Source organism: Tyto alba, unplaced genomic scaffold, assembly GCF_018691265.1.
Source record: "Tyto alba isolate M040663 unplaced genomic scaffold, T.alba_DEE_v4.0 Super-Scaffold_19, whole genome shotgun sequence".
In the NCBI taxonomy this organism is placed as follows: Eukaryota; Metazoa; Chordata; class Aves; order Strigiformes; family Tytonidae; genus Tyto; species Tyto alba.
In genome coordinates, this window is record NW_024881281.1 from 12008170 (window position 1) to 12018624 (window position 10455).

Sequence of the window (10455 nt, forward strand, 5' to 3'; positions counted from 1 at the left end):
CAAGGACACTGGGGAGACCTGATTCCTTTTCCTCTCCCTCGCAGGCACCACCTCCGAGCCCGTGCTGTTGCCATTCCCAGGTGAGATTCTTCTCTTAAAGTCTCTTTTCTCTAGGAAGTTTTGTAGTTGAAAAATGCATTTTTTATTTTTTTTTTTTTTTGATGAAAATGGGGTTTGGAGAATTTAAAAAAGGAAGCATATTGGTTTTGAACAAAAAGCAGCAACAAAAAAGCTAGTGTCCTTTTATAGAAAGGAAGTAGAGATTCTTTATTATCCTTATTCCGCTTATTATCCCAAGAAGGGAATTTTGCCACCTCCTGCTGAGTCCCTGTCCCTGTGCCATTCGTCACGCCCAAGTGAATGATTCCCTCGGTGTGGCAGGCCAGAGGCGCTTACATGTCTGCTCCCCATCACCAGCAGCTCGAGAGATCATCTCCATCCCACCAACTGCCATGTGGGACCAGCTCCAGACACATTCATCGAGGCTAATAAGAATTTGCTAATTGCATCTTGTCACTTGTCACCCATCATATGGCATCACGTGATGCCACGTGTCTGCTTTCCTCTCCTCCCGCTGGGTTATTGCCCGGGCCGTTAGTAGGCAAGATGATGGGGTGATGGCGCATCTCGTTTATGTATCGAGATGTGATGAGTCTTCACGTCCAGTGCTTCCAGCAGACGAAGAGAAGCACCATGTCCCACCGTCAGGTGAGCAGCGACAAGCCAACAGCTGCCTTGTGCTGTAGCAAAGGGTCACCATTTGCTTTCAGGAGCAGAGGTTTGGTGCAGACAGGGCTCACACCTTCCCCATGAGTGTTTGTCGCCCCCTTGGCCCCGGGGTGGGCTTGTTGCCCGCTGAGGGACCTCTCTCTGCCGTCCTGCCAGAGATACGGCTCGCCAACGGGCCCAGCCGGTGCCAGGGGCGGGTGGAGATCCTCTACAACGGCTCCTGGGGGACGGTCTGCGATGACGACTGGGACATCGTGGATGCCAACGTGGTGTGTCGCCAGCTGGGCTGCGGCCACGCCGTCGCCCTCCCGGCCGCCATGACCTTCGGCCAAGGGAGCGGACCCATCTTCCTGGACAACGTGGACTGCAAGGGCTGGGAGGCAGCCTTGAGCGAGTGCTGGAGCCACGGCTGGGGCGTCCACAACTGCTACCACTACGAGGACGTGGCTGTCGTATGCAACGGTAATGAGGTTTGGTTCCTCGGGGGTGAGGAGAGCAGGGGGGGCGCCCGCAGCTCTGCAAGCCTTGGTGCCTGCAAAGGCACTGGGAGAGCCCAGAAGTCACATCTCAGAGCCCGTTCCTCTGAGCCTGTGTCAGCCAAACCTCCTCTGCATCCTTCTTCCATCCTTCTCCTCAATCCAGGCCATCTGCCAGCTCAGCTTGCTGGTGCTCCCTAAGGTAACCAGTCTGGTTTTTGTTCCCCGTCACTCCCAGCTCAGGGACTTCACAACCTCTCCAACGTGATCCCTGGGGAAAGAGCACATGCCCACCCACGCTCCCGCCTCTGACTCAGCCGCTGCCCAACTGCTCTTTCCCCTTTTGACTCGTCTTCCTTTAAATTGCTGAGCTTGGCAGTATGAAATGTTCCTAAAGGTGAGAAAAGCAGTGGAAAAGCGCTTGAACTTGTCAAGTGAAAGTGGAACGGCTCCGTGCCGACCCCCTATATACCTTACACGTTCCTCCTGCATAGCTGCGTAGGGTTTGCTCATCAGCCGTGCATCAACGATGGGTAAACGTGAGGCTGTGCAGACCTGGAGCTCGCCCACAGCTCCAACTGCTCGGTGAATCCCCACGTCCTGCAGAAGCGGGGCTTGGACGGAGGGGGATGCTGGTTTGGCTGGTGGGTTGGACCAGCAGCAACCGGCCAAAGGCCGTGGACTGAGTAGGAGCCCTGAATCAAGGTGCTGCTGGTGAGGGAAGGTGGAAGCACTGAAGAAGGAGTTGGGGCAGAAGGGTCTGAGGGCAGAGGAGCGGCTTTGAGCTGTTAGGTGTTTGTCGCTTGGTCGGCAAAGGAGACCAGGAGGTGCTCTGGGGTGGCCTCAGAGGAGATGCAGGAGTTTGACCCAAGCACCAGGCTCCCGGGGGATGTGCTCCCACCCCTGCCACGTGGAAGTTTTCAAGAGCCAGCTTTCTGTTGGTTGTGGTTACAGAGGAAAGCACGGAGCTGGCCGGCTCCTTACCACGTTGGTGAGCTGGGTTTCCCAGGGTGTTCCCTCAGCCCCTGGGCACACGCGTGGCTGGCGATCGGACCCCTTGACTCTGCTCCCATCCAGCTCCCCACACCACCCCCAGCTAATTTCACCAGCCCAGCTGAGATGCTGCGACAAGAGAGGCAATAGGGTAGCTTGAAGCAACTTTGTTAGCGAAAGAAATATAAGTAAAACCATCAGGAGAATAAAAACATTACTGGTTATTTGTATATACGTGCCATAACTTTGAATTCAAATCCCATGATAGGTGGGAGCCTAACTCCTGACGCCTCGGTGCAGCGTTGTGATTTAGTCTGGGTCCTCACGGCACCAGCAGCCCAGGTCCCGGCTCCATCCCCCTTCCTGCGCCTACAACCGGGCAGATAGCTCTGGGCAGGGCAGGGCAGCTGCAAATCCCTTTTTCTTGCCCCGTCGGGGCTGGTTTGGTGCAACCCCTCTTGCTTTCCGCGGTGCGTGCTTGGTGCCCGAGCGGGGGCAGCGGCGGGGGGGGCAGCGCGGGGCACGGCTCCCAGACAGCGTTTGGGTGGATCGCTGCGGGCAGCAACGGGCGGCACCTCTCTGCTTCCCTTTTCAGAGCTCTCGCCCACGCAGGCCAGCGAAGGACCGACGAGCAGGACCCTCACGGCCTCGGTACAGGATGGGGAAAGTAAGCTGCTCGGCTGTTGCTTGCAGGGCCCCAGCCTGGTTGAGGGCTGGTAGAGAGCACCCATCACCCTCTACCCCTCCACGGAGCACCTCAGCCCTCTGGCTCCGAGGGGCAGACCCCGGGGGACCCCGTCCGTACCCAAACCCTATCCCAGAGGTTCACCAAGTCCCGCGTCAGCCGTGTTTCCCTAAAGCGTCACCCCTTCCCCCGTGCTTTCTGGCCCCGTTTCTTTGCCGTCAGGGACGCTGCCGGATCCGCGGCGCGTGCGGCGACCTCCCGGGGAAAGCAACATCCCTCTCACCGCGTGCTGCCACCCTCCAGGTGACGGCAGCATCCGTCTGGTGAGCGGGACCGACACCTGCCAAGGCCGGGTGGAGATCTTCTACCGCGGGAACTGGGGCACCGTCTGTGACGACGACTGGGGCCTGAGCGACGCCAGCGTGGTGTGCAAGCAGGTGGGCTGTGGCCAAGCCCTGGATTACAAAAGCAACGCCTATTTCGGCTACGGCACGGGACGCATCCTCCTGGACAACGTCAACTGCGACGGCAGCGAGCCCTTCCTCTCCGCCTGCTACAGCCTCGGCTGGGGCATCCATAACTGCGGCCACCACGAGGATGCTGGGGTCATCTGCACAGGTACCGGGGCAGAGCATCGCCTTCGGGGCTGTCCCCTGGGGGGGGCCAAAAAATCCAGGGACATCCTGGTCTCCAAGGAGAAATGGCCTCAGAGAGGTGCTGACACGGCCAAGGGAGCCGGGCCCTGCGCTGCTGGAGCATCCAGTCTCTCCTTATCCGCCGTCGGGTGCTCCGGAGCAGGCTGCGACACCGCGCCGCCGAGAGCCTGGGGCACGGCCCGAGCAGCGATTTGCAAGGGAAATGCATGTGCTGGCCTCCCATTTCCCTGCTCCGCCGGCTGGAAAACAAGCTGCCCGCGTCCGCACGGAGCGAGCGGCTGCCAGGGGCACGGTGCCAGCCCCAGCCTGCCTCCCCTTCCCCGCTAAATGATGTATTTCTGCCATTCTCCACTGATTACCATTTATAATGTTAATAATCCCCCTGAATTCCCTCATTATCATGGTTAATGACAGGAGTGCTAAGTGCCAGTGCTTTCCCTTTCGCACTATTAACGAACAAAAAGGGCTGATGTGGGAGAAAAGGGACAATTTTTTCAGGCTGGTCCTTTCCTCCCTAAACGTTCCCGTCCCCTCTGGCTCCTCGCCTGGGCACGGAGCCGATGGCACCACCACCACGCACAGCCCTTGCTCGGTGGGGCAGGGGAAAAAACGAAGTTTCAGAGCTAACGAGCCCTGCCTGGCAAACCTCCCAGGTACACGGGAGAAGCGAGGGACCCCCCAGCGCTGCCGGTGGGACCCCGGCGCTTGGGTTGGGGTGGAGAAGCTCCACGTCCTGCGCAGGGGCGGCGGGGACGTGGGGATGGACGCGGTCCCCCTCCGTCCCCACCATCCTCGAGCACCCCAGGTCTGCCTGCCGGAGTCAGCAAGTTTTGGGGCTTCTGCCCGTGTGTCACCTCTGTCCCTCTGTGTCACCGCAGGGCTGGACACGTCCACCATCACGTCCTTCACCACCTCGGTGGCCCCGGACTACGAAGAGACGCTCACTGCCACAGCCACAGGTAAGAAGGTCGGCAGCCACCCGGCTCCCCCCTGCACCGCAGCCGGGGCTGGGACACACACACACACACACACACACACACACACACACACGATTGTGCCTTCTGTGTCCCCCCTGTGACCCCAGCACGGTCACCTCGGGGTCCTGCCACAATGTCGGGGGGTGACATTGCCCACGGCAAGAGCTCGCCGTGGGGCTGCTGCGGCGCTTGAGGCCGCTGGCACCGATCGGAGCAGGGGCAGCGGGTGCTGGAGCTGGACCCACCACCCGCCCCCCCCCCCCCCAAACGCCTGCGTGTCCCCACACTTGTCCCAGCAGCAACAGACGGCGGGGACCAGCCCTCCCAGGCCACCGAGGTGGCCACCACCGCTCTCCTTACCATCGAGCAGGAAAGTAAGTGTGCGGCTGCTGCTAGTCCTGCACAGGGTCCAGCACAGCCCCCCGGGGCCCAGGGGCGGGGGGGTTACCCCTTATCTCCCAGGGCTCACCCCACAGCCCTGGGAGTTACCCCATGATCCCAGGGGACCTTCCACATCCCCTGGGTTTACCCCATTCTCCCAGGGCTCACCCCACGTCCCCAGGGGATCTCTGATACCCCACAGTTCACCCCACTCCACCAGGGAGTCGCCCCATGTCCCCAGTATGTACCCCACCTCCCCAGGGCTCTCTTATGTCCCCAGGGGTACCCCAGGGAGTTACAACCCCAGGGCTCACCCCCACATCCTTAGGGCTCACCCCATGCCCCCATGGCTCTTTCCATATCCCCAGAGGTTACTCCATGTGGCCAGTGCTCAACCCGTGCCCCAACAGTTACCCCACATCCTCAGGGCTCACCCCATATCCCCAGGGCTTACTTTGTGTTCCCAGGGTGTTCACCCCATGCCCCCAGAGGCTCACCCCACATCCCCAGGCCTCACCCCATGCCCCTAGAGGGTTGCTCCCATGTCCCATGGGGTTACCCCATAACCCAGGTGCTCACCCCATGCTCCCCGGGGGCTCACTCCACATCCCCAGGGCTCATCCTGTGTCCCCAGAGGGTTGCTTCCATGTCCCATGGGGTTACCCCATAATCCAGGGGCTCATCCTACACCCCCAAGGGCACACCCCACGTCTCCAGGACTCACCCTATCTCCCCAGGGGTTATCTCACATATCAACCTGTGTCCCTTGAGGGTTGCTCCCATGTCCCCAGGGGTTACCCCACAACCCAGGATCTCACCTCATGCCCCCAGAGGGTTGTTCCCATGTCCCCAGGGGTTACCCCATAACCCAGGAGCTCACCCCAGGCCCTCAGGGGCTCACCCCACATCCCCAAGGCTCACCCCACACCCCCAGGGCTCATCCTGTGCCCCCAGAGGGTCGCTCCCCCGTGTCCCATGGGGTTACCCCATAATCCAGGGGCTCCCCCCGCTCCCCCCCCCCCAAGGGCTCCCCCCGTGCTCTTCGGGGGCTCACCCTACGCCCCCGGAGGGTCAGCGGGGGACAGCATGCCTGTGCCGGGGCCCCCCCACGCAGGTGGCGGCGTGCGGCTGGCGAACGGGAACGGGAGCTGCCGCGGGCGGGTGGAGGTGCGGCACCGCGGTACCTGGGGCACCGTCTGCGACGACGACTGGGACTTCCCCGACGCCCAGGTGGTGTGCCGGCAGCTGGGCTGCGGCGCTGCCCTCGCCGCCACCGTCCTCGGCTCCTTCGGCTACGGCAGCGGGCCCGTCCTGCTGGATAACGTGGGCTGCGGCGGCGGCGAGGCTCGCCTGGCCGACTGCTTCCACCTGGGCTGGGGGCAACACAACTGCGGCCACCACGAGGACGCCGGGGTCATTTGCCGAGGTGAGAGCGGGAGCGAGCCCGGTGGCCACGGGCTCCCGCCTGAGGGTCTTCCCTTGCCGGCCAGGTGGGAAAGGAGGGATGGATGCGACCGCCCGGGGCTCCCCAGGTCTCTGCTGAAGCCCAGCTCGGCGGCATAGAAATTCAACAAGATAATGAGCGTAGGGAGGGTTTTGGCCATGCTCGGGCTGGCTGCAAAAAAACGGGCTCCAAGGTGAACGTGAGCCCCCAGACCCTGGGGTTCCTCCTGCCCACGGGGAGACAGCAGCGGCGGTTGGGTGCTGTGCTGTGCGGGGATGGCTGGAGTGTGGGTACCCGCCCTGGGCTCCCTTGGGGCACTGTCCTGGAAGCGCGGTGGCTGCACATCCCACCCCGCCCTGCGCATCCCTGCATCCATCCCCAGCCACCCCCGCACTGCTGCTGGGGGGGTCCTGACCTGGCCCTGGGGGGCACGGCCATCCCCTGAGTCACTTCTCCCACCCCTTCTCCACTGCGCCAGGCGCTGACAGCGCTGGAGACCGTTTCCAAGAAGCCACCGCTACGACCACCACATCAGCCCCGGCTCGTCCCAAGGACGGTACGTACCGAGGTATCGCCGGGGGACGCTCTGCACCAGCACAGGGTGGAAACGGAGGCGGCTGGGGCAGAAGCGTGCGAACCAGAACCACGGGAACCACGGGAGGGGGAAAAGCCGTGTTGGTGGCACTGTTAAGCCGTGGCCTCTCTTGGTGCACCCAAAGGCTGGTCCAGACAGAGGAGGGGATGGACCTCAGGTGATGGACCACTATGTGATGGATCTCAGTGGGGAGAGAAGGGGATGGACCAATGAGCCGGGAACAGAAATTATTGTCTGTTCCTTCAACCTGAACACTCACTGTGATACCTTGGGGGTCAGCCCCAGCTCTGATGCTGGCCAGTGGTCACCTCCTCAGGCTCCGTGGGGGAGCTGTGGGCAGCAGCAAACACCTACCCAGCTTTGGAGGGACCGGGACTCTTGTCCTGGGGCCAGCTGGCCGGGAAGGGCCCCTTCTCCACCAGCCCCAGGGCAACCAGCCCAGCGGGTACGGTGGTCCCAGGGTGGTGGCAGGCAGGGAGAGGAGGGGGTGAGGTGCTGGGGTGGGCATGGGCAGAGGTCGTCCCCCCCCCCTCCCCCGGGGCTGCTTCACCCCATCCCCTCCGCAGGGTCCCTGCGCCTGGTGAACGGCAGCCACCGGTGCGAGGGGCGCGTGGAGGTGTTCTACCTGTCGCAGTGGGGGACGGTGTGCGACGACGCCTGGGACCTGCGGGACGCCAAGGTGGTGTGCAGGCAGCTGGGCTGCGGGCACGCCGTGGGGGCCTGGGGGGAGGCACGCTACGGCCAGGGCACCGGCTACATCTTCCTCGACAACCTCAAGTGCAAGGGCCACGAGCCCTCGCTGCTGCGCTGCTCCCACATCCGCTGGGACGTCCACAACTGCGACCACTCCGAGGACGCCGGTGCTGCCTGCGGCTCCCTATGACCACCCACCCGCTGAGACCCTCGCGCAGGTACGGGGGGGACTGGGGGGGGGAGATGGTGGCAGTGCCCACGGAGAGGGGCTGAGCCTGGCTGCTGGTCAGGGACACTCACTCTCTGCCTCAGTTTCCCCACGTGCCCCACAGGGGCGCTGGCTGGGTGTTGGGGCTGAGGCTGGGAAGAGCTGGGTGAACACCGGCCTTTCCTCAGCTCCTAAAATACTGGCTGAACCTTTCCCCTCACGAACTAGCAAAACCAAAACAATTTTGGGTGTGAAATCTGGTCGGATTCAGCCATTTCATTTAAGAGATGAGGAGAGAAAAATGGATTTTCTGCTGTGAAAATGACATTGGATTATACTCAAAAAATGTAAAAAGGGGACTGAAATCAAACCAGCATACTCCACTGTCTCTGCAGAGAGCTGCTGCCATTCTGCAATTTCCTTTGCAAACCCTTCAGCAATCCAAATACCAGGTTTTTCTTCCCATTTTGGCAGAAGAAACACCAAGTCCCCATCAATTTCCATGCAGCAGAAATCTCACACCGTCTGCAACCCCATCCCACTTTGCTGTTGCCCAGTAATTCTTCCTCGTTCTCATTTCACCTCCTGTTTCTTCTGCAAAAATCCCTGGGTTTGCAGAGAGCTCAGCTGAGGTTTCCCTTCCCCAGGGGGCTTCAGCACAGCCAGTCCCTGCCCAAAACAGCCCTCGGGCTGCGGGGAAGGACCAGGCACCCCGCAATCTCCCCATCTTTCTCCATCCTGCGTGGTCTTCTCCATCCCTGCCAGCCCTGGCTGCCCGTTCCCAGGAGCTCCGTGATGCTCCGTGCTCCGAGGAGTCGGGGCAGGCAGGGAGCTGGCAGACAGGGCAGGAGCAGACGGAAAATCTTAGGGAAGACCCCAAATCCCTGCCCAGCGTGAGGGGAGGGCAGCAGTGCCGCTGGGGTAAAGGCCATTTCCCTCCCAGTTCAGGTGGAAGGACCCAGCCTGCAGCACCAGCCATCTTCGCCGTCCACTGTTTCTGATTTCTAACAGGACACCAGGAAAATGATTTCCATGTTTTCGTGGATGGGGTGCGAGGGTGGGGAAGGGCTCGTGCAGTGGCGTGGAGCAGGTCCTGGCTGCTCCCTCCGTTGCACTTGCTCCTCTATCTGTGCAATTCTTTTGTTAATAATAGGTTGTGCATATTCCTGGGTTGGTTTGTTTGTTTTTTTTTTTTTTTTTTTCCCCCTGTTTTTTCTTATATGTGTTTGGGTTTGTTTTGTGAATAAATAAAAGTCCTTTGAAAGTGTGCTGAGACCTGACTTCCTTCCCTGCCACCCCCTTGAAGCCCAGGCTGGAGCAAATGGCTGGGAACAGTCGATGCCCCAAGCCCAGAGGCAAGGACTCGGCTCTTGATGCCAAAAATTGGTGCAAATCCCTTGCTGGCCCCCGAGCAGCCCTCGATTCCCAGCTGGCTGGGAGCTGAGCTCGGACCCTTCCCCAGCTCAGCTGCGGGGGGTGCAGCCCTGACCCCTGCCAGGCTCGGGGGGGGTGAGGTTGGGCTCAGCGTTGGGTTTGTTCCCGGGGGGATTTGGCAGCCCCGCGGGCTGCGGGGTCGCTGCTGAAGCGGGCGCGTTGCTGCTGTGTGGCTGCACGGGCTCCGCAGTGCTGACGGCAGTAAATTCGGTGCCGCCTGCTAAGGGCGGCGGAGCAGGTGGGAAGAGGGTCTGTCCGGGGAGCTGCAGCCCCCCCGCTGCTGCCTGCGGGCAGAGGCTGTGGCTGCAGGGCTGGGGACCGGGAGAGAGGGCTCCCCGGTTTGGCGAGACTTTTCCACACCCCGATCTCCTGTGGCGGTGACCTGGGCAGCAGCGAGCCATGAGACGGCACATCCCAGCCGCCGGATCTCTGCGGACATCGGGGACGTGTCCCCGGGCAGCTCCCAGGCTGGTGCAAGTCCCCCCGGGCGGCCCTGGCCCCGTGCTCCAGCAGCCAGTGTCAGCCTGATTTTGGCTGCCTCTCCACCACATCCCGTGGGCAGGGCTTTCCCAGCACTTTGCTTCCAGCCCAGATTTCCAGCAGAGGGGAAACTGAGGCACGGAAGCATCTTCCACGCAAGCCATGGCAGCAGAGCTGGACGTGGGCTTGCTGGGACTCTGGGAGAGGGCAGGGAGGCAGCGTGTGGATAAAACCTCTCCTTTTACTGAGTCCTGCACACTCAGCTGCCCACCCTGCTGCCTCCTCACCCCCCCACTGCCCCCACCACCTCCCGCCTCCCCTCTGGGACAGCTGGGTGACACCTGGGCCCTGCTGCGAGCAGGAGGGGGACAGAGCTGTCCCCACCCGAGCCCCCCTGGCAGTCCACAACAGCTGGGGATGGGGCAGAGGGTCCCCGTGGCTATGGGAGGTGAGGAGGGGGCTGGTAGCCAGGAGCTGCTCTGGAGGCTGCTGCCTCTTGGGGTGTTGCGGGGAGGATGATGAGAAAGGTTGGCTCTGGGTTTCCCCTGTTTCCCTCGGGGGCTGTGCCTCGAGCCAGCAAAGGTGGGCTGGTTTGTGGTGTTACCCCACACCCTGCTCCTCTTTGCTTCAGGCTGGGAAGAGCAGGCCCTGCTCTCCCCCAGCTTCTCCCTTCTACAGCCTGCAATCCGGCAAGCAAAGGGTTT

At 61.8% G+C, this 10455-nt stretch overlaps 1 protein-coding gene across 1 annotated transcript; it reads left to right on the plus strand.

The window, feature by feature from the left end:
* Positions 1-617: 617 nt before the first annotated feature.
* Positions 618-8878, plus strand: SSC4D (scavenger receptor cysteine rich family member with 4 domains). Its single transcript, XM_042791370.1, has 9 exons — positions 618-708; positions 886-1201; positions 3182-3597; positions 4193-4498; positions 4816-4890; positions 6012-6323; positions 6820-6897; positions 7503-7847; positions 8781-8878. The coding sequence occupies exons 1-8, from the start codon at positions 618-620 to the stop codon at positions 7817-7819; spliced, it is 1911 nt and encodes a 636-aa protein (XP_042647304.1). The 3' UTR covers positions 7820-7847; positions 8781-8878.
* Positions 8879-10455: the final 1577 nt, after the last annotated feature.

What these genes read in the sequence shown, in the direction of transcription:
- SSC4D (XM_042791370.1), top strand. Translation starts at nt 618, where the DNA reads ATGGCGCATCTCGTTTATGTATCGAGATGTGATGAGTCTTCACGTCCA. An exon ending in GTATGCAACGGTAATGAGGT is followed by an intron (nt 1,202 to 3,181) that starts TTGGTTCCTCGG and finishes GTGCTGCCACCC; the next exon opens with TCCAGGTGACGGCAGCATCC. An exon ending in CCTTACCATCGAGCAGGAAA is followed by an intron (nt 4,891 to 6,011) that starts GTAAGTGTGCGG and finishes CCCCCCACGCAG; the next exon opens with GTGGCGGCGTGCGGCTGGCG.